The sequence below is a fragment of the Haliotis cracherodii genome, unplaced genomic scaffold (assembly GCF_022045235.1).
Source record: "Haliotis cracherodii isolate W230 unplaced genomic scaffold, xgHalCrac1.p SCAF_15, whole genome shotgun sequence".
Taxonomy (NCBI): Eukaryota; Metazoa; Mollusca; class Gastropoda; order Lepetellida; family Haliotidae; genus Haliotis; species Haliotis cracherodii.
Window position 1 is genome coordinate 8,897,792 of NW_027266270.1, and position 24,648 is coordinate 8,922,439.

Sequence of the window (24,648 nt, forward strand, 5' to 3'; positions counted from 1 at the left end):
CGGTCTGTAAATAATCGAGTCTTGACCAGACAATCCAGTGATTGACATCATGAGCATCGATCCACGCAATTGGGATCGATGACAAGCAGACTTGACCACCCGATCCCGTTAGTCGCCTTTTACGACAAGCATAGTTGCCTTTTACGGGAAGTATGGGTTGCTGAAGGTTGCTATTTTAACCCGGATCCATGTTATGAAGATGTAAGAAGTTATGCTTGGAGATGACTTGGAGTTAGATTGGCTCTATGTGAAGCCGGGCAGTCAGTTGGAGCCGTCTGAGGGAGAGTTGTTCTTTGTGTGTTGGAGGCCAGATGAGGGGAAGTTCATGATAGGGTGTGATGAGTGCGATGGCTGGTTCCACGGTGCCTGTGTCGGAGTGAACCTGGAGGAGGCAGAGAACATGGCACTGAAGCATGGGTTGCTGAAGACCTATTCTGCTCATGAGACCCGTGAAAATCCGGGTTAGAATAGGTTTTCAGCAACCAATGCTTCCCATAAAAGGCGACTATGCTTGTCATAAAAGGCGACGAACGGGATTGGGTCGTCAGGCTCGCTGACTTGGTTGATACATGTCATCGATCCCAACTGTGCGGAAGCGGGAGCGACAGAGCTCCTTTCAAGAATCCTCGGAACAGGCGAGGAAGACCTAACGAGGTGTATTGCCGGAAATCACGTGTGTGCCGGTCGGGGCCGAAGCCCGCAGGAAAAGGAATCGTCATCTGATGAGAAGACACGAGTATCATTGACATACACTGGCCAAAAAAGAAACGCATAACAGAAATAGGATTACACAATAAATAATAAAGATATAACAACCAAATTTTACACAGGATAAGGCACATGGTTCTTACACTGTAAACTGTCTTTTAATCTTCTAAGGGACGTCTGTGTCCGTGATAGCACTGTGCCAAAGTCAGTACCGGGTGTTACCACCACGAGCATCGATCACAGCTCTGCACCGCCTGGGCATGGACTGTATGAGTCGTCGAATCTGGCGTTGTGGAATCCTTCTCCACCCAACCTGCAATGCATGGTTCAGCTGTTGAAGCGTCTTTGGTTGAGGCTGTCGGCGTCGTACACGTCTGTCTAGCAGATCCCACAAATGTTCAATGGGGTTTAGATCAGGCGATTTGGAGGGCAATTGGCAGCACAGTAACATTGTTGTGGGTAAGATAATCCATTGTAACACGTGCAGTATGCGGTCTTGGGTTGTCTTGCTGCAAAATCTCTCTTTTGACGTCACTGGCGGGAATAAGGTGACGTTGAAGGATTTCTTCACGGTAGCGTACAGCAGTTAAATTTCCCTGCACGTGCACCAGATCTGTCCTACCATTCACGAATATGTCTGCCCACATCATGACACTTCCATGGCCGCATTGGTCGACTTCATGAATACAGTGTCGAGTGTAGCGTTCATTTCTCCTTCTGTAGACACGCATCCTATCATCATGGCCGCGACTCATCACTGAACCATATCTTTCTCCAGTGCACTAGGGTCCATGGTCGAACATTTCTGCTCCTTTGCAGACGTGCACGACGATGATGTTGCCGCAGAACGGGCGCTGTATATGGTCTCATTGGCCGTATCCCATGCTGTCTTAGACGATTTCTGATGGTTTGCGCTGAGACCCTACGAAGACCAGGAACATTGTTAGCTTTGTATGCTTCACTGATTGTCCGGTTGCGAAGATGCAACACCCGGATGAAGCGGTCCTGCGCCGCAGTTGTGACCCTGGGTCTATCACTTCTCGGTCGTGCTCTTGTAGAGTTGTGGATTCTGTAGCGCGGCCACAGACGAGAAATGGTACTCTGCCTGACGTTAAAGTGCCTGGCTACTGATGTCCAGCTTTCTCCAGCTTCCAGACCTCCAATGGCTCTGTTTCTACAGTCGTCATTCAGTCTTGGCATCATGAGAGTCACGTATACAGAACATCGGAGAGTGATTCGCAGCAGGACTGCCAAATTTTTATACCCATCGGTATAAGGGTTAAGTAGCCGTATTTGCACGTGCGGCATGCTTACAAATTTTTCTCCATGCAATTTCTCCCAGTTTGGTTTCAAGATGCTGTATTTTGGAGACAAGTCACCAAATGTTGTGTTCGGGTGCAATAAATTAGTGAAAGGTCAATATTCACAGTAAGCAATGCCATTTATATTGAGTTCAAGCCTTCATCTTTCATAACAGTCAAGTTTGAAAAACAGATTTCAGCTATGCGTTTCTTTTTTGGGCCAGTATATTTTCACAAGTAAGAAAACATCACTATACTTAACAATACATGATAAAAACCAGTAACCAAAGTTTGGCCACCATACTAGGGACCGAGGGGACTTCCGTCCTCTGCTACCTGCATGGTTCCCCAGCAGGATTTACACCGTCCCTTCTGCCACCGGCGATTGTAGTTAATTTAAGCCATCAATTAAAACAAATATACTACGATTAAAAATGTGGTAGGCCTAAATTTAAACGATATGGAAATTATCAGGACATAATTTTACAGTACTTTAACCCCTTCGATGATACAGGCACTAGCAATCATAGTTGGCAATTTAATCTAATATTTTTTATTTATTTACAAAAAAATAGATCAATCGTCAAGCAATTGTATTTACCTAAATAATTCAAATATTTATCTCTTGTGATGGTCCCAAACTTGAAGAAAGAAGTGTCTGGTAAGCATAATGCTAAAGGTGATGATGTCAATTCTTGACTAGTCACGACTAGTAGGAGGCGTTCTACACCAGCGGGATCCAGATAGGCCACCATTGTTGGCAGAGAGGGGCGTGGACCGCGAAGGACAATATTTTGAAAAAATAATTAGCACCTAAAACCACCATCACAGGCTCACAATTTTCCATGTCATGTAGTTCGGTATAAAGGCCATTAATTATAACTAATCCAGTTTACAGAAGAAATGCTATCGTTTCACATATTGTAGTCGCTAAACAATTATTCAGCAATATTACAAATATACACAATATCCCCCGAAGGCTTACGAGACATGCAAAACGTTTTATAATTCAATCTTCTATAAATATATGATGTTCAAATATACTACTCAAGAGTTAGAAAACGATTCTTCCATATTACTATAGCTAATATGACAGTAGTTACAGTAATATGAATGAATCGGGTCTTTTTTAACATAGTTTGCGTTGTACAGCTTTTTGCCCTTTACGCCAAGTGGAATCTGTTTTGGGCATAAATTAGGGTGGTTATTCTTTTGCATTGACAATTAATATTTACATACAGCACAATACGTCATCTTTGAGTTGTTCCTTGTTACTGGGGGCACGGGTGGCCCAGTCGTCTAAGGCACCGCGATTCGCTGTGCAGAGTTGCGTCCCTTGGGCACGCCAGAAACCTATGACTGTGGGTTCGAATCCCGGTTCGCCCAAATTATGTTTCTAGGTTTGTCAGCACCATACCCGTGCTCGTGGGTTTCACCGAAGTGGTAAACGTCTGAGACCTGCATCACTTCGGGCTTTCCTCCCACATTAGGCTGACACGCCGTGATATAACTGGAATAATGTTAAAAAAGCGGCGTTAAACCCAACTCACTCACTCATTACTTGTTACTGCAAGTGCAAACCATACACTGTTGAGCCTTCATCAGGGCCCAAAGACAAAATGGAGTCGTTTCACCAACTTGATCTAACATGTGCTTTTAAGTTCTATGTTTTAATTAAAGACACGTTCAGTGGCCTATGTTTTTGCAAAACACATACATACACACTTAAAACAGATATTGATGTTCAAATGTAGATATTGCAATTAATTGCCAACGGCTCAGCTGTTACAATAATAGAGATGTGCTAAGAACACATTAAGAATGTTCAACTGTTTGACTCAGTATACAATTGTATTGATTATTCTCTGGCGTTGCCGTTTTATATTTAATGTAACTGTGTCGAAGTTTCTTTCTTTGTTTTGTTTGTTGTTTAACGCCGCACTCAGCAATATTCCAGCTATATGATGGCGGTCTGTAAAATAATCGAGTCTGGACAAGACAATCCAGTGATTGACATTATGAGCATCGATCCGCGCAATTGGGATACGATGACAACCAAGTCAGCGAGTCTGACCACCCGATCCCGTTAGGCGCCTTTTACGACAAGCATAGTCGCCTTTTACGGCAAGCATGGGTTGCTGAAGACCTATTCTACCCCGAAAGAGTCCCCGAACTTCACTATGAGCTTAATAGCATTTATCAATTATTCCGAGTCAACCATCAAAGAAATGTTTGGACCGAGACACTAAAACTGCCCATCCACTGTGGTACAAAATATGTGTCTTAAACTTTTCGCGTTACTGATCAACAGAATCTCTGCACGTGTAGTCAGCAAACGTAATTCTTTACCTTCTTCGAAATAACGGGGGTACGGGTGGCCCAGTCGTGTAAGGCGCCGCGATTCGCTGTGCAGAATTGCATCCCTTGGGCACACCAGAAACCTATGATTGTTGGTTCGAATCCTGGTTCGCCCCGATTATGTTCCTAGGTTTGTCAGCACCATACCCGTGCTCGTGGGTTTCACTGAATGGGTAAACGTCTGAGACCTGCGACACTTCGGGCTTTCCTCCCACATGAAGCTGACACGCCGCGATATAAATGGAATACTTTTAAAAGCGGCGTTAATCCCAACTCACTCACTCACTCAAGTGTGCTGTGCATGGCATTATCATCCAAAAATCGCACACAATTAGCAATTCAGCTACATGAGCTTTACAAATGAATATACACAAGAAGCGTAAAAAATCAACGTTAAATTCTTCCTTGAACTTGGAAAGCACTCGATTCTGATTGGTCATTCAGATCAATCAATAACCAAATCTGATTGATATACAGGCAATTTGACGGCCGCATCACCGCGGAAGCTAATACTTAAGGGAAGTACGTGTTTCTCATGCATTATCGGTACACATTTTCAAATAACTATCGGTACAATTATTGGTTGCGAAATATAGAGTTGCGATTATTGCATTATTCAATATTCAAAGTGTATGTGGCAAAACTTTTTGTGCAGAAAACACGATAGATCGGTTCGACATATAATTACATGTTCAGGTGATCTCCATGTTGTCCTGCATTGAAAACACAGTTTGAATATCTCCTGTATATATCCAAAACTTACAACCAGAGATAAAACAATTGATGCATCACTGACTAAAAGATGATGTCCGGTGCAATTCCCAGTTTTGACAAGTACCACATGTTTGACTTTGTGTTTGTGACGGATGCCTTTTCGCGAACATCTGGAATCATCACTATTTGATAGTGATTCATAAACACATGCTCATGATAGTCTGAATCGTATAATTAAATCTGATTGTGGGTTCGAATCCCGGTTGGCCCCGATTATGTTTCTAGGTTTGTCAGCACCATACCCGTGCTCGTTGGTTTCACCGAAGTGGTAAACGTCTGAGACCTGCATCACTTCGGGCTTTCCTCCCACATTAAGCTGACACGCCGTGATATAACTGGAATAATGTTAAAAGCGGCGTTAAACCCAACTCACTCACTCACTCATGACTTTTCATGAAATAAACTGGAGTTGCAACCTCTAGTGGGCTTGCAATGAAACGAAGATGATCGAAACTCCGCCTTGGATATCATGTTCACTGTTTACATGTTTACTGTGTTTACAGCTATTAGGTGATTGCACCAATTGAACCAGTTACTGTGGCATCTCCATCGATTTGATTCGTTACATACTAATCAGTCGAGTTCCTAGAATGGACCCGTGAAGATTAGGTCTTCAGCAACCCATGCTTGCCGTAAAAGGCGACTATGCTTGTCGTAAAAAGCGACTAACGGGATCGGGTGGTCATGCTCGCTGACTTGGTTGATGCATGTCATCGATCCCAATTGCGTGGATCGATGCTCATGATATTAATCACTGGATTGTATGGTCCAGACGCGATAATTCTAAAGACCGCCGTCATACAGCTGGAATATTGCTGAGTGCGGCGTTAAACAACAAACCAACCAACCAACCAACCTTGGCGGGGAAACGACGCTGTCAGTTCTGTAACACATCGCCTGGACTATTCATGCTGCTGAAAGATCAACATTCAACCAATACGTATCTAATGTCTAACTATCCAATTTGGTATTCTTCCCTGCATTAAAAAGACCGTGACCCTTATGTGGCTTAATATTGATGACTGCATTGTGAAAACGTTTCACGCTTATCAAGGTTATTGTGAAGAGAGTCTATAGATGGAGGCCACCACCATACTAAACACACATTGAGCAGTTTGCAAGTGTCCTATATCCTTTATGTTGCCATCTCATTCAATGTCTTTGGTTATAAATAATCAATTATATATCCAGCTTGGTGTATGGAGTCCTAACATGCCATTGTTGTGAATAAATATGCGCTAAAATGTTTGAGCCTATGTCTTGAGTTAAAATCCATATGCCATGCAGGCGAAACGGAGTAGAGTTAACGTAATAACAAAGGACAGTTTGGCGAACAAGTAGGGAGTAATCTCAATCTATATGACTGAAAAGTCTAACAACTAGCCATTTGTACTTTTATACACTTTTATTGGTACATACATAAAAACCGCCGTCATATGGCTGAAAAATTACTGGGTGCGGCGTTAAACAACAAACAAACAAACGAAACATATATAAAGATTCTTCCACCTTCAGAGAAAACCGAAATATGGATCGATTACCCAAGTTGATTTTTTAAATTTGTCTCATAAGAAAATAAGCCTTGATCAATGTTAAACTGCGACATTGTATCTCATTGGGCTAGCACTATAAATCGACATCAGTCCGGACTAGTACAAGCACACACACACACACGCCGCTGTATAAGTGCAATATTTTTGGACGCGACGTTAAAACCCATTTCATCTCACCTCACGTTCACGCGCGTGTATTCTCGGTAACTATACATGTAGCAACTGTTTGTTGATATTTCACGTTTTTTACAATAACGTTTGTTTCTACGAAAATTGACATGAGGAATTCCACAGTTCATTCATTGTCAATATATTTTGTATGCTATATAATAATTTATACAAATTAAAATTCTTGTTAGGTTAGTGGGTTTTAAAGTATATTTCATGTTTTCGTATCTCCTAAAATGTTTCAGGGGGTCTAGTGATAATGATGATACACTGCAATATTTGAACTATATTTGAACTGTACATAATCGAGTCCAGAGCGGGGTTGATATTATGAGCAACGATCCACGGCGCCTAGGTACGGAAATGACACTTAAGTGATACCTTAAGACAGACTTTTTATACACAAAATGGGAATGGAAATTGTAAACGACGGCATTATGTCAGATGTACAAACATGTTACAATTACAAATGTGCCTACGTATGTCAAAATATTGTCCCCGTGAAGATCCGGGGTAGAATAGGTCTTCAGCAACCCGGGGCGGTGGGGTAGCCTAGTGGTTAAAGCGTTCGCTCGTCAATCCGAAGACCCGGGTTCGATTCCCGACATGGGTACAATGTGTGAAGTCCATTTCTGATGTCCGCCGCCAAGATATTGCTGGAATATTGCTAAAAGCGGCGTAAAACCATACTCACTCACTCACTTCAGCAACCCATGCTTGCCGTAAATGGCGAATATGCTTGTCGTTAGAGGCGACAAACGGGATCGGTTGGTCAGGCTCGCTTACTTGGTTGATAAATGTCTTCGATCCCAATTGCGTGGATTGATGCTAATGATTTGATTCGTTACATACTAATCAGTCGAGTTCCTAGAATGGACCCGTGAAGATTCCGGGGTAGAATAGGTCTTCAGCAACCCATGCTTGCCGTAAAAGGCGACTATGCTTGTCGTAAAAGGCGACTAACGGGATCGGGTGGTCATGCTCGCTGACTTGGTTGATACATGTCAACGGTCCTAATTGCGTGGATCGATGCTCATGATATTAATCACTGGATTGTCTGGTCCAGACTCGATTATTTACAGATTGCCGTCATATAGGAATATTGCTGAGAAGGGTGTAAAACAATAAACAAACTTAAAAATAAAGTGAGTGAGTGAGTGAGTTGGGTTTAATGCCGCTTTTAACAGTATTAATGTGGGAGGAAAGTCCGAATTCGAAGTGATGCTGGTTTCAGACGTTTACCACTTCGGTGGAACCCATGAGCACGGGTATGGTGCTGACAAACCTAGAAACATAATCAGTGCAAACCAGAATTCGAACTCATGCTCATAGGTTTCTGGCGTGCCTAGGGGACGCAACTCTGCACAGTGAATCGCGGCGCCTTAGACGACTGGGCCACCCGTGCCCTCCTTTAAAGGAAAGACTCCGTGACATTGTTGACTTAAATTGACGGCTTAAACAATTGCTAATGATATCAGTCAGTAGTTTGTCGGGTTAAGACATAACTGGAATATATTTGAGCGCGGCCTAAAACAACAAAGAAATATGTATCTATAACGCCCATTTTTTTAGGAACTAACTGCCACGATTGTGACAACGAAGAAGTCGCCATGATACAAAGAACAAACATGTTTGCTTTCTCGGGTCATCACAAAGAAACAAGCAGATGTACTGTTACACTCGAGTACTTTACCAGAAGACACTTTAATCGTCTCTGTTGAAAACCAGTTCAAGTGTTTGGATGATATTGTGCATCAAATGAAATATTAACAACTCTGTCCTCGCAGAAGACTTGCATAGAGACGGCAGAATATTGATACTTTTACTTGAGAAATAATAAGCACGCTCAAATGTGCTTTCTTTGTATTTTTTATAAAATGCAGACTTGAAGAAATACAATTCGAAAGTCTGTCTAAAGGGTCATCAGATTGATGTAATATTAATAAGCAATCGATTTTATTTTGAGTACACTTTCAGTGTGCTTATGATTGCATACCACTATATTTTTTTATGAAATAAAGCATAGCGTGCAGGTCACTCACAGCTCTGGTCGGTAGGCCTGGACAATGCGGTTCTTCTATAGTTTAAGTTGTTGAATACTACACTAGAGAAAATAAAGAGCCAGCGGCGTTTGTTTCTAGTATAGACATCCGGCAGCCATTCATTCTTTTGTAAGCATTCCTTTTGAAGGCTTTCTGGTTTATTTGTCCTGCACCAAACGGAATTTCTCTAAAAAACCCACATCTTCATAAGTGTCGATTTAAGACTAGTATTGGGTCGATCAAGCACTTTCGATGGATCAGCACCTGGATGTTAACAAAGCAGTCCACTATTTATCTAGATTGGTTGGTTGGTTTGTTGTTTAGCGCCGCGCTCAGCAATATTCCAGCTATATGACGGCGGTCTGTTAATAATTGAGTCTGGACCAGACAATCCAGTGATTAATATCATGAGCATCGATACACGCAATTGGTTGGTTGGCTGGTTGGTTGGTTGGTTTGCTGTTTAATGTGAGTGATTCTCCTTTGTATGTAAAACTTCAACGCCAGAGGTTTCTTATAACCGTGATATAATGACAAAGCAATAAATGGAATCTTATGAAAACTTTTTTTTCTCTCGTAAATACGACTTTATTCTGGTAATTACGAGTTTTGAAAAGTCGTAACTACGACTTTATTCTGGTAATTACGAGTTTTACGACTTTTAAAAGAGAGAAAAACAAAATACCAATGTGGTCCTAATGGGCTTTCGTACCATTAGGACCATATTGGTATTTTGTTTTTCTCTCTTTTAAAACTCGTAATTACCAGAATAAATTCGTAGTTACAAGAGTAAACTCGTAATTACCAGAATAAAGTCGTAATTACGAGAGAAAAATAGTATTAATAAGAGATAACGAAGAATAAGGACATCACTTGCATTCAGAAATGAACTACCCTGGCTTTGGAACAATATCAATGGACCTAATTGTATCCCGTTGTGGTATTTCTGCAGCGAAGACGCAGATGCCTATTTATCGATTATTTACCTGATGCTTTTCATATAAGGTAGTGTGAACAGGAATCTCTACGCATTTCTCCCAAACCTCGAACGTAGTAGATTGTTGAACTGATCAATGATCTACACCTGGCACTGATACTTTCATGAAACAGACAAGCGGAACTACACAAGGGTTTCGTTTTCTTTGTCATTGGTGTTAATACGGTATAATTGCACCCTTTCGAGATTTTGGATCTGTTAATCAACATGATGTATAGAAGTCTATATGTGCTCCTGGTGAGTATGTCTGCAGGCGCCGGGGAGAAGACGTGCTCCCTGAAGGAGAAGCTGCCTGTTTCTGACGGTTCCAGGATCATTGGGGCTATATTTGATACACTCCTAACTACAGGAGTAGCAATGTGCGCGAAAGAATGTCTTGGGAGAACAGCTTGCCGAGCGTACAACTTCCATCTTGACGATGGCATCTGTGAGCTGAGTAGGGCTTCTGATGAATCTTCTGATGGAGTATCAATGAAACCGGAAGCAAGATATATTTTTTCCAAGGCTCAAGATTGGCCTAAAGTGAGTCAATATTGTTTTCGAATTAGTAACGTGTTAGATAGATGAGGACGATTGCCTTTCCATCAAGGGTCGCTAGGAAGGTAGATGTTAATTAACTTTATTTTGAAATCATAATGTTGATAAATATTTGAAACATATGTCCACTGCAAATATCTGGGAATTTTCGCGTTTCATTTCTGTTTGATAACAAATATTTATGTCTCACCGTCGTGTATATCACTAACATGTAGGTGTAAATATTAAGATAGAAGTTATATTTCAAAAAGGACCTTATTTACATTTCTGAGTACGAAGAAGTATGTTCAGGTGCCCTTCCGTCTACGACTTTGGAATATTCGTTTGTCAAGTCATTTATTTAACACTTCTCATTTAATAACTGATTTCTCCCTAGCGAATACTGGGAACATGTGAAAACCACAACTGCACTTTCAACACACGGTGTGTACAAAAACGTGACGGACTGGAATGTGTCACATCTTGTACGTATACATTAGGTTTTCTTTTTATGATTGAACTTTCGGTGTCAAAGCTGCTTTTATTTAATCTTTGTTGTCCCCCCGGCATATAATGCGGGGGCATATAGCGATCAGCCACTCTGTCTGTCCGTCCGTCCGTCCGTCCATAATCATTTCCTTTACCGAGGCAGAACTCGAAACAATTCAGTGTATTTGATCGAAACTTTGCAAATCTATCAGTCACATACTGAAGTTGTGCCTTTTGCTATTGAGGAATTTTAGAAATTTTTATTTTTTACGTTTCCATGGCAACAAGTTGAACTTAGGTTCTATAAGAGTGGTGTTCATTTCCGGAGCGTAACTAAAAAAAACCCCTTTAAATACTTTCTTACAAAACTTTGCATGTCTACCAGGCACATACTGAACTGGTGCCTTTCGCTATTTAGGAATTTTAGATTTATTATTTTTTTTACGTTTCCATGGCAACAACTTGGACTTAGCTTCTATAGGGTAGAGTTCGTTTCCGGAGCATAACTCAATACCCATTCAAAACTTTCTAACAAAACTTTGCATGACCATCAGACTCATGCTGAACTGGTGCCTTTTGCTATTTAGGAACTTTAGAAATATTTATTTCTTACGTTTCCATGTCAACAAGTTGGACTTACACTACGCCTAGAAGTTCATTCCCCTTACACGCACGGGCAACGCGTTACTCACCCCGTGTGCACCCCGTTTGTCACTCGTGCGGAACCCGTCCGCCACGCGTGTGATACCCGTGTGCAACGCGTTGAACACGGGTGTGCACCCCGTTCGTCACTCGTGTGCAACGCGTGACACACTCATTAGAGGGGGAACAAACTGTTGACCAAAGGAGGACCCATGTTAAGCTGAACTTGGTGGTGGTAACAAGGAGAGACATTTTTGATATCCTGACTAAAAATGCCAATACATATGTTATTTTGTGTAGTTGCTGATGTCTCATTTTTAGATGTGTGATTTTGTAGGAAAATATGAGTATTGGTGTGGCTTCTACGTGATGTTTTGCGATGGTGTCAAGAAAATACACGATCCTAGTAAATGTTATTGCCATTCAAATGTCTGTAATACGACTTTCAGTGATTATGTTTATGAGGCTTGGCGGGGCATTGCTTTTATTGGACCCTAATTACTTTATGATGGTTGGGTCTCTTTGTCTCAGCTCCATAGCCGTGACGCTGGAAAAGAGCAGCATTTAATTAATGAGAGTTGGTTATATCATGGAAGATACCCTTGAGGGAGAGGGTTCTACTAATTACCGTACCACAGGAACAGACCTGTAGACGTGAGCGCGGGGTTGTGTATAAGATGACCGTTTCATAATGTCCGGCAGGAGCTAAACATTGAGCTAAAGCACTCTTTTTGACGGGCTTGTTGAATAGTTTCCCAGCGCTACTGTCAATATATCTTCTACTTGATCCTTGATACATCATAATGGCATTAAGAATATATTATTTTCAACGTACATTATCAGTTTACTAGTCATTTATTTTTGACTATTTGTCAATTGTGTTTAGCTAACAAGCAAAAATGGTATATTTGGGTACATGTATATATAAAACGTCTCACGGAAAACGTAGTAGGTACAATAGTAAATATAAATATTCAAATCGCATAAAATACAATTATAACAAGATACATATGTAAGTCTAAAACCTGTGTTCCACATTTAGAGCCAGGCGGAAAACTGATTAAACAAAGGGAAGAAGCTTGCCCTTACACATATGTAGATACATCGACTGAATATGACTATATATGTCAATGTTAACATACTGTAAGGAGGTTATTTGTTTGCCTGCTTTTGTTAGGTCGTTGGAGCTTTTAAGTATTTGGTTTATTAATTTAGGTCGTTTTGGGGTATTTTTGTTTTGGAGAGTTTGTATTCCCTAAGGGAGTCTGTGAGCATTAGGATTTTATTGTTGTTTTTAGACTGTTGTTTATGTAGGGCTGAGACCATGCCCATAAGTTCGGCCGTGAATATAGATTGGTTGTTAGGGAGTCAGTAAGATTGTGTGGATATAACTGGTTGTGTGGTATGGACTCCGAAGCCTGTGTGGTTGGAGATCGGGTCTGAAGATCCGTCAGTGTATATGTGACACCAATTTGGCCAATTTTCGTGTATGTATGCAAGTATGGTGGTTTTAGCTATGTTTGGGTCGGTTTGTTTATTTGTTTGGTTAGCTAGCATTGTGCTATTTGGGGTATTTTGAGTTAAGGGGTGAAGATATTTGATTTTTTGCAGTTTTGTTTAAGATTTTGAGTTTATTGTTCATTGAGGTAGTTAGTAATTCTTTGGGATATTGGTGGAGTAAGGGGTGTTTGCGAGCTAGAGCGTGGTTTCTTGGGCTAATGTTTTGGTTAATTAAGTTTTGGATGAGAGGGTTTGTTTGGGACGCGGCCCAGAAAATTAAGGCTTTGATGTTCCCTGCGTAGATTTAGTGGCATTTCCCCTGTAAGGGACTGAAGTGAGGTGTAGGCGGTGCCATGTTGGGGGCGTGTAATCAGTTTAAGGGCTTGGTATTGTATTGAGTCAAGTATTTTAGATAGAGAGTTGTTTAGGTCATTGCATATGGCGCAGCCGTAGTCTAGTTTTGATCTAATAAGTGCTGTATAGAGTGAGAGAAGGGTGTCTTTGGAGGCTCCCCAGTTAGAGCCGGTGAGACATTTTTGTGTGTTGATATAAGGTCTTTGCTGCATCTAGTTTTTAGGTTTTGGACGTGAGCCTCCCAGGTGAGGTGTTGATCGAAAATGAGTCCTAAGAATTTGGTTTGTTTTTGGAATTTGATTGTTTGGTTGTTTAGCTGGAGGATTGGGTAGGCAGGTTTCATGTTTTTATGTTTGAATACTACTCCTGTTGTTTTATCTGAGTTAAGGGAGAAGCCCCATTTGTCTGCCCATTGTTGTATTTTATTTAGAGATTTTTGGATTAAGGTTTCTGCCATTTTAATGCTTTTAGTGCGGATCCATAGGGCTCCGTCATCCGCGAATTTTGAAGTGTTTAGTTTCGGGGATAAGCCCTCGAGTAGATCGTTTATCATTATATTGAAGAGGGTTGGGCTGAGGATGCTGCCCTGGGGAGTGCCATTTTCTAGGGGACACTGGTCCGATAGCGTATGGTCTATACCCACGGGTATTTTGTGATTGTTTAGGAAATCTTGGATGAAGTTTGTTATTTGGCCTTTTAGTCCTATTTCTTTTAGTTTTGTATTAGCCCGTGGTGCCATACCATATCGAAAGCTTTAGAGAAGTCGGGGAATATGCCTATGGTGTATTGCTTGTTTAGCTGTCCTGTTTTTAAATCCTGTTCTAGTCGGGCGAGGTTATCGAGAGTTGATCGGCCAGGAGTGAAGCCGCTTTGGTCGTGGTTTATGATGTTGTTTGGTCTAGGTAGTGCTGTAGCCTATTTTTAGTCATAAGTTCCATTATTTTGCAGAAGAAATTATGTTATGTGCGCACCGATTATATAACCACCTAGCGACAGGGTGGGGTGGTGGTTCGGTCTGTTGTCTAACAAATGCTGGGTGGCGCCTTTGATCTCGCCTCCAACCATGCATGTAGTAGAAGTAAAAGATGATCAGGATGGCCTGGAAATAAACAAGATTCTTTCTTGTTGCATATCAAGGCACTAATTCATCTGTCATTGGGGTTTTGTCATGATATCAATCACTGGATTGTCTGGTCCTGACTCGATTATTTACAGACCGCCGTCAAATAGCTGTAATATTGCTGAGTGCGGCGTAAAACAACCAACCAACCAACCATGATGCATATCTTCCTATCCCAATTGCGTGTATCGATGCGCATGATATTAATCACTGGATTGTATGGTCCAGACTCGTTGATTTATACAGACCGTTGTGCGGCGTTAAACAACAAACAAACTAATAAAATGGAAAATTATATTTATGATAATATACTGAGTCAAATTATAAACTTCACATTTTTAAAAGTAATCCCATATATGATATAACGGACAAATGTATCAGAGAAGGTAATTTTTAATCATAAATGTCTAAAGAAGGATTTTCATTAACGGTGGTAACCATAAGTTGTTCCAAGCACCTACGGTATTCGGAAATAACATCAACAGTTTAAATCATAAGTCCCAAGCACGAGAATCTGATGGCACACAAGTTCAGTAGCGTGTATGGCCACCATGTGCGTTGACAACTGCCAGACAACGCCTCCGCATGGACCTTGTGATGCTTGTGAAGACTTGATTGGGAAGACGACGCCATTGTTGCTGCAAAATGGTGCCAAGATCTTGCAAATTCTGTGGTTGGTTCTGGAGAGTGCGCAGACTTCTGCCAAGAGCATCCCAGAGGTGTTCGATGGGATTGAGGTCGGGAGACCTTGACGGCCAGTCCATGACGTTGACTCCCACATTCTGAAGGAAATTCCTTGTCAATATTGCTGTGTGGGGTCTGGCATTGTCGTGTCCATGTGCTGCCATAAAAGGCAGAAGTTCTTGTGCCAGTACCTGGTCGCTGTAAGCAGCAGCGTTGAAGTTGCCACGGATGACAAGAAGCATGGAACGTACATTGCCACAAAAAGCACCCCACACCATGACACTTCCGCCTCGAAATCTGTCAACTTCCTGTACACAACACTGGGCGTAACGTTCATGACGGCGCCTCAACACCCTCGCCCTACCATCAACAAATCGAAGATTATATCATCACTGAAGACGACTTGATTCCAATTCCTCTGAGTCCATCGTAAGTGTCACTGTGCCCATAATTGACGTTGACGTCTGTGCAATTGAGTCAGAATCGGCCCGCAGTATGGCCGTCGTGCTTGAAGGTGAGCAGTTCTCAGACGGTTTCGAACAGTTTGCGCACTCAGTCTACCCTAAACAGTTCATTTCTGGTTGATTTAGCCGTCAAAAATCGGTTACGGAGGTGACGTAAGACAATCTGACGATCCTCTGCATGTGACGTCACACGTGGTCGACCTGGCCGAGGACGATCAGCGGTGGTACCCGTTTACTGTAGACGCGTCTGTAAATCATAAACAGTCCGTCAACTACAACCCATCGTCCTTGCGACTTCAGCTACGGACGTTCCCGTCTGCAACATGCCGATGACACGTTTACGCTGCACATTTGAAAGGCGTGGCACGACAAATGGCCGTAAAGACTTTTTGTTTTCTTGTGTTTTTATTTCTTTTTAATGACTGCTAACAAGTATGGCTGAAAACACGTGCAGTATGATGGCCACGTCACCAGTTGCAAGTGAAAAAACACTTTTGCCACTATAGTGCTGTGCACATGATTTTGATCGATTCACCTGCACAAAAACGGTTGTTATCTGAAGACAATACGTGGCCATTACTGTTTAAATACACAATAAGGGCCAACAATCATAACTGGTCAAAATGTTAAAATTTTAGGATTGTGAAGTTTTTAATTTGGTTCAGTATATATGGTGGCGGTGCTTGTCACCAAATGATCTCAATGCACAATGTTGAACTCAATCTGAACTAGCAACCCATGCTTGTCGTAAAAGGCGACTAACGGGATCGGGTGGTCAGACTCGTGACTACCATGGTTGATGCATGTCATCGATCCCAATTGCGCGGATCGATGCTCATGATATTATTCACTGGATTGTCTGGTCCTGACTCGATTATTTACAGACCGTCGTCATATAGCTGGAATATTGCTGAGTGCGGCGTAAAACAACAAACCAACCAACCAACTATCAGAACTGATGACGATGAAGTAGGGTATTTATTAACCTGATTAGCATCAATGGTTCTCGTCATGTTGTCACCATGCAACAAGACGGCGATGACTTGTAACCTGTCTTACGTTCTACATTAATGCTATACTGTAGACTGCTTGGACCCACCAACGGTAGAATTTGCTATGCCGGTATCCGTTGGTCCACTGACGCCTCTAGCACAGTCCCTACCTTACGAGTGCGCAGTGGGATACGTGCCGTGTGGTCATGTCACATGCAACGCTGATGGAACGTGGTCAACAATGACCTGTATGCGTAAGTTAACTGCATGCATAAGAAATCCACAGTGAGTGAGAATGTGTTTATTTGTTGTTTAACGCCGCACTCGGCAATATTCCAACTCTACGACGGCGGTCGAGTGAGTAAGTGAGTGAAAGTTGTCTCACGTATAATATAGGATTCATCCGTATTCCAGAGCACCTGACCCGTGAAGATCCGGGGTAGAATAGGTCTTCAGCAACACATGCTTGCCGGAAAAGGCGACTATGCTTGTCGTAAAAGGCGACTAAAGGGATCGGGTGGTCAGGCTCGCTGACTTGGTTGATGCATGTCATTGATCCCAATTGCGTGGATCGATGTTCATCTTATAAATCACTGGATTGTCTGGTCCAGACTCGATTATTTACAGACCGTCGTCATATAGCTGGAATATTGCTGAGTGCGGCGTTAAACAACAAGCCATCCAACCAACCAGCCACAACACCTTTTGAAGATCCAGGGTAGAAACGGTCTTCAGCAACCCATGATTGAGGCAAAAAGCGACTATGCTTGTCGTAAAAGGCGACTAACGGGATCGGGTGGTCAGGCTCGCTGACTTGGCTGATGCATGTCATCGATCCTCATTGCGTAGATCGATGCTCACGATATAAGTCACTGGATTGTCTGGTCCAGACTCAATTATTTACAGACAGCCGTCATATAGCTGGAATATTGCTGAGTGGGGCGTTAAACATGAAGCCAACCAACCAACCGTATTCCAGTTGTATCATGGCAGCCTTTAAATAATGGAGACTGTCTGGCAGACTGAGAAACGATCCACAAGATACAATATTCCCTTACCTACCTAGCTGCAGACTGGTTTGCAAACATTTGGGTCTAGTATCTGGTACAGCGACAGAAGATATTTGTTTCATAATTAAAACTGTGAGCCAAATATTTTTTTGGTAGCTGCTACTTCTTTCTGATTACCAAAAAATAAATTTTCTTTTTGATAATGTTAAGCTTAATTTACTTTCATGCACGTGTTCATGTGTTTTGGGGGCACGTTTTGTTTCGATAATGTTCCAGCCCCTACCCCGACCCCCCAAGAATGTGAAATGGTCGGCCTCCAGAGGTCATGGCATGGGATAGCATCACGTATCGTGTGACCAAGCATTGAAAGATATTCAGTGAATTCTCGTCGTACATCTACATATGACCATAACGTTATCCTCTATCATAATCTGATTTTCCGAAATGTTGAATAGCCACTCGACGACATAGTAACAGCTCAATTGTCGTTTCAGCCGTGTCGAACTGTACCGAAGTACAACAACTTAGTTCCACGTACACTGACGGAGAATACTGGCTGTACCCACGAAAGTTGAATGGCGCTCGAGTTAGGGTGTATTGCCATGCAATGAATAGTACACCTTCCGAGTACATCTCTTTGAAAACACCATATTTCATGAATGCCCCAAAGGTGCAAAATCCGGATTGCACTGGGGAGTCACCTGTGGAGGATGATCTACTTGGATATCACGTCTATAACAAATTCGGCTTGGACATCACGGTAAGATTAAGTACCTGATGGTATCCTCAGTTGTATCAAATTAGTCAAAAACATGCTAGAATTTGACTTGATTACATCTAAGACATTTATAGGTTCATTATTTAATGAAGGGGGCACGGGTGGCCCAGTCGTCTATGGCGCCGCGATTCGCTGTGCAGAGTTGTATCCCTTGGGCACGCCAGAAACCTATTATTGTGGGTTCGAATTCCGGTTCGCATCGATTATGTTTCTAGGTTTGTCAGCATCATACCCGTGCCCGTGGGTTTCACCGAAGTGGTAAACGTCTGAGACCTGCATCACTTCGGGCTTTCCTCCCACATTTAGCTGACACGCCGCGATATAAGTGGAATACTGTTAAAAGCGGCGTTAAACCCAACTCACTCACTCAATATTTGATGCTGAGGTGAGCACAATCCCAGTGTTAAGACGACGGCCTGAAAATAATTGTGTCAGTGATTGATATCAAAAGTAAGGTCCCGCACCTTCTGGGTACCATGACACGAAAGGAACCAAATCACCAAGTGGGACCACCTCATTCAATTGGCTGCTTCAGGCACAAGTTACCTCTGGGACCTTGGGGCCCGTCGGATAGGTCTTCAGCAACCCATGCTTGCCGTAAAAGGTGACTATGCTTGTCGTAAAAGGCGACTAACGAGATCGGGTGGTCTGGCTCGCTGACATAATGTGATATAACTGAAACATTGCTGAAACAACTCGCTCTGCAGTCGATGGAAATCCTTTGCTTACATTTCAGAACATGGCAATCCTAAAGAAAGCCAGGGATTTCTATAGCAAGACTGGTGTGATCACTGCCAATGTGGCAGTGGTCAGAGATTGCTACTCCGCGGCAGGGAGCGCCTGTGGTCCAGAGGGTCGGGCAGTTATGGACTTGAGAGGGACTGGGCTCGCTTTGAACGAATCGGTCAGTTTAGGCTTGATAAAATAAAATACATTTCTTGTTTCTCACGCCAGCTCTGCCTGTCCCCAACATTGCCAACGTCACAGTTTCTTTGTATATATGTGTTGATATTAGCGGCAAAAAAAAAAATCTTTCCATAAAACTCACACAAAACCTTCCGACTATGTCATAAGTAGGTGTATATGAGTCGCTATCAAACGGTGATGATACCAGGTGTTCGCGAAAAGGCCATGTTTAGAAGCAATATTTTCAATTTGTTACAAGTTAGAATGTTGGCATTCGTGGTTTGTAAGTTTTGAAGTTGAATATAGGGCTGTTAAAATAAATATTTAAAAACCTTCGCAGTCAGATTTGAAGACAAGTATGAGAAACAAGAATGTATCGTTAACCGACCTTATTTAGCAATTGACGGAATGAACCGAATTTAATTGGTTTTAAAGATTTCAATAGTGATTGAATATATATTGACAGTAAGGTCTGTACCAAAACTGGTTGAGTGTGTTATTTACACAAGAGCGCAGCGTTTCATTTGGATTATTATTATAAGAGATGTCACCTGAAACTTGAAATTCACATATTGTTATTTTCATATCTCTGCCTATATATCTACCGACCCAATCAAAAATTACCTCGTTATAGTTATTTGCCTGCATGAAATATCGACTGTCCAACCTTAGATGTCCAACGAAACGCTATCTTGTTTGCATTTTCTGTCAAATTTCCTCACCAATTTGCACGTACAAATATTGAATACTGTTCTGCCAATCAATATCAATGTTTAGTTTAGATTAATAGGAAGAAACTGTTTCTGAAATATCATCTGCTGTTCAGGAATATGTATGTTTATATATTCTAAATCATCATCGTGCGTCACATTTGCAATATTCCATAAATACAGCAGAACACGGATATAACGAACACGGGTAGAGCGAACAAGCGGATACAGCGAACTGTTAAAACATCCCCGATTTATCTTCTAAATATTATCATATAAAATTTACGTTCATAACGAACTTTCTACAGCGAACTGATATCAGATCACCGACAAGCCCATCTACCACAAATTAGTGACGTGTATAGAGAACTGAGAAATCTCACTCAGTGTCAAGTGTCACTGACCATTGGCTGTACGCAATCAGACGCAAATCAACACAATTACTGGTGACGATTCAACTTAGTTAAACTTGCATTATGTTAATCTTAATTCTGATCAAATAATAACTTCAGATACAATTTCTTCCGACCATTAAAATGTTGGTACTTTTTAACTGAATCACCGGTAGATGCGGGAGGAAATGTGTATAGACGTGTATGTGTTTTGTATTTTGTTTTAGCCAAGATGGCGGACGCTTCCGAGCGAAAACGTATATAACGAACAACGAATATAACGAACTGATTTCTCCGGTCCCTTGTAGTTCGTTATATCCATGTTCCACTGTACCACGAAGAGCACGCCGTCATATAGCTGGAATAGAGTGCGGCGTTAAACAACAAACCAAAAACCAAGCGCACAATTATTCCAATAATTAATGAATGAACTCATTTCAGATTACTTGGCGCAAAGCTTACGGAGTTTCTATTTGGAACCCGATTGTCACACGGTCATCGAATCATCAGCTAATGGAGATACGCTGTGGTGGCGTGTGTGGAGTTTGCAGTGCACCTGGGTTGGTCCTCCTCACAGTGCTGGATTCCGACGGTAGATATCCAATGCCTCATTGATTGATCTATTGAAAAATAATTTGCTACTTGGTCTAAGTGGATTTTTGTCAAGTAAATATTGAGTTTAAGTAGCTCGGGGTATTGCCAGCCATTTCGCCTGATCAGAAACATCAAAAACGGATGGTCAGTCTGTCATTCTTATATACTTGCGTGTCAGATTATTAACTGTATTTCATTATCCTTAAAATTTACACTGAACAAGGACAAATTCTGCAATGAATTTGGAAAATACTCGATTTAGTCAGTGGTTTAAATTAGAAGATAAAGATACTGTGTTTCAAATATAGACCCGTGAAGATTCCGGGGTAGAAAAGGTCTTCAGCAACCAATGCTTGCCGTAAAAGGTGACTGCTTGTCGTCAAAGGCGACTAACGGGATCGGGAGGTCAGGCTCGCTGATTTGGTTGATGCATGTCATCGATCCCGATTGCGTGGATCGATGCTCCTGATATTAATCACTGGATTGTCTGGTCCATACTCGATTATTTACAGACCGCCGTCATATAGTTGGAATATTGCTGAGTGCGGCGTTAAACAAGAAACCAACCAACCAATCAAATATAGACCTAGGTTTACTCCAGATTTTAACCGCGCTAAATCGAATTTGGAACCGAACACGCAGCGTTAAATTTAACACGTTTAAATCTAAAGGTGACGTAGTTCTACAATGAAAACACAGCATGTTTATCTCCATTCTGTCACGACTAAATTAAAAGCGAACTCTTTGGAGTCAGCAAATATATTGAGCAAAGCGGCATAGGTTGATCATATTTACGGACAACAGCCTTTTAACAATTTAGGGCGCCTACATGCTCAAGCAGTTAGTTTATACAGTATGACTTCACTCTTATGACAGCTTACGAAGTTACATGTTTTCAGTGCCTAAGTTGAGGTGGGCACTCCTATGGAAAATTAAACACGCCTTGCAAAGGGCTCCTCCTACACCGCACGCCACTTTTATGATGTCTAAAGATAAGACGTCACAGTCTAATTTTAAGAACGCGCCAACTATCTGTTGTCCTCTAATCTTGAAATACATTGTCTTTGTAGATTTCTACCGTGTTTTCTGCTCGATATGTACCGACACACATACTTTGAATATTGTAGTTATAGCAACTTTGCATCTTGTAGCCTTTAAGTATACATATAACTATTTATTTAACGACAATGGCTGCAAAAGTTTGTTTGTTGTTTAACGCCGCACTCATCAATATTCCAGCTATTTGACGGCTCCACGCAATTTGGATACGATGACATGCATAAACGAAGTCAGGGAATCTGACCATGCGATCCCGTTAGTCGTCTTTTACGACAAGCATGGTTGCCTTTTACGGCAAGAATGGGTTGTTGAAGACCTATTCTACCGATCTTCGCTGGTTTGTAATTTACGCATTTATATGTGTTAATTTTGTATAATGTACCAATGATGTACTTGTTACGTACGTGTACTGTACCCTTTTAATATGATTATGTCAGGTTTGTCGCTTATATTTACAGATGTGTGTCATAAAGTGGTCTTTGATAACCGACCCGTGAAGATTCTGGGGTAGAATTGGCCTTCGGCAACCCATGCTTGCCGTTAAAGGTGACTATGCTTGTCGTAAAAGGCGACTAACGGGATCGGGTGGTCAGGCTCGCTGACTTGGTTGATGTATATGGTTGATTGCGTGGATCGATGCTCTTGATATCAATCACTGGATTGTCTGGTGCAGACTCGATTATTTACAGACCGGCGTCATATAGCTGGGATATTGCTGAGTGCGGCGTTAAATAACAAACCAACCAACCAACTTTGATAACCATGATGACACCTACTGCAAGGTACCCTGCACTTTTGGTACCCACGTGTTTTACCTTTTCGCGAATACCTGGTATCACTGATTTTCGGTGGCTTATTCATATAATTTTCACATCTCTTTTGCCCTCTACGCCAGATGGAATTTGTTTCGGCGGATCATTCAGACCGGTTATTCTCTTGCATTGACAATTTGTATTTACAGCTCCAGAAGAAAGTAGTGCCTTAAAACCATCTTGTGATCAACAACTGAACAATGTGTAAATTTAACAGTGCTCTTACATCTTGTGATCAACACCTGAACAATGTGTCAATATAACAGTGCTCTTACATCTTGTGATCAACACCTGAACAATGTGTCGATATAACAGTGCTCTTACATCTTGTGATCAACACCTGAACAATGTGTCAATATAACGGTGCTCTACCATCTTGTGATCAGCACCTGAACAATGTGTCGATATAACAGTGCTCTACCATCTTGTGATCAGCATCTGAACAATGTGTCGATATAACAGTGCTCTACCATCTTGTGATCAACACCTGAACATTGTGTCGATATAACAGTGCTCTACCATCTTGTGATCAACACCTGAACATTGTGTCGATATAACAGTGCTCTACCATCTTGTGATCAGCACCTGAACAATGTGTCGATATAACAGTGCTCTTACATCTTGTGATCAAACCTGAACAATGTGTCTACATAACAGTGCTCTAACATCTTGTGATCAACACCTGAACATTGTGTCGATATAACAGTGCTCTAACATCTTGTGATCAGCACCTGAACATTGTGTCGATATGACAGTGCTCTTACATCTTGTGATCAACACCTGAACAATGTGTCAATATAACAGTGCTCTACCATCTTGTGATCAGCACCTGAACAATGTGTCGATATAACAGTGCTCTTACATCTTGTGATCAAACCTGAACAATGTGTCTACATAACAGTGCTCTAACATCTTGTGATCAACACCTGAACATTGTGTCGATATAACAGTGCTCTAACATCTTGTGATCAGCACCTGAACATTGTGTCGATATGACAGTGCTCTACCATCTTGTGATCAGCACCTGAACATTGTGTCAATATAACAGTGCTCTAACATCTTGTGATCAACACCTGAACAATGTGTCGATATAACAGTGCTCTAACATCTTGTGATCAACACCTGAACATTGTGTCGATATAACAGTGCTCTACCATCTTGTGATCAACACCATAACAATATGTCTACATCACAGCGCTCTAACATCTTGTGATCACACCCGTGAAGGTTCCGGGGTAGAATAGGTCTTCAACAACCCATACTTTCCGTAAAAGGCGACTATGCTTGTCGTAAAAGGCGACTAACGGGATCGAGTGGTCAGGCTCGCTGACTTGGTTGATGCTTGTCATCGATCACAATTGCGTGGATCAATCCTCATGATGTCAATCACTGGATTGTCTGGTCCAAGCTCGATCATTTTACAGACCGCCGTCATATAGCTGGAATATTGCAGAGTGCGGCGTAAAACAAATCAACCAACCAATCTTGTGATCAACACCATAACAATGTGTCTACATCACAGCGCTCTAACATCTAGTGATCAGCACCTTAACAATGTGTCTACATCACAGCGCTCTAACATCATGTGATCAGCACCTTAACAATGTGTCTACATGGCAGTGCTCTAACATCTTGTGATCAACACCATAACAATATGTCTACACCACAGCGCTCTAACATCATGTGATCAGCACCTGAACAATGTGTCTACATTACAGCGCTCTA

The 24,648-nt window shown here is 41.7% G+C and overlaps 1 protein-coding gene across 1 annotated transcript; it reads left to right on the top strand.

Moving 5' to 3' along the window:
• The first annotated feature begins 211 nt into the window (after positions 1-211).
• On the top strand, positions 212-23,146 carry LOC139462660 (uncharacterized). Its single transcript, XM_071244490.1, has 8 exons — positions 212-403; positions 10,088-10,423; positions 10,815-10,902; positions 16,755-16,916; positions 18,167-18,432; positions 19,187-19,354; positions 20,900-21,050; positions 23,073-23,146. The coding sequence occupies exons 1-8, from the start codon at positions 212-214 to the stop codon at positions 23,129-23,131; spliced, it is 1,422 nt and encodes a 473-aa protein (XP_071100591.1). The 3' UTR covers positions 23,132-23,146.
• The last annotated feature ends 1,502 nt before the right edge of the window (positions 23,147-24,648 follow it).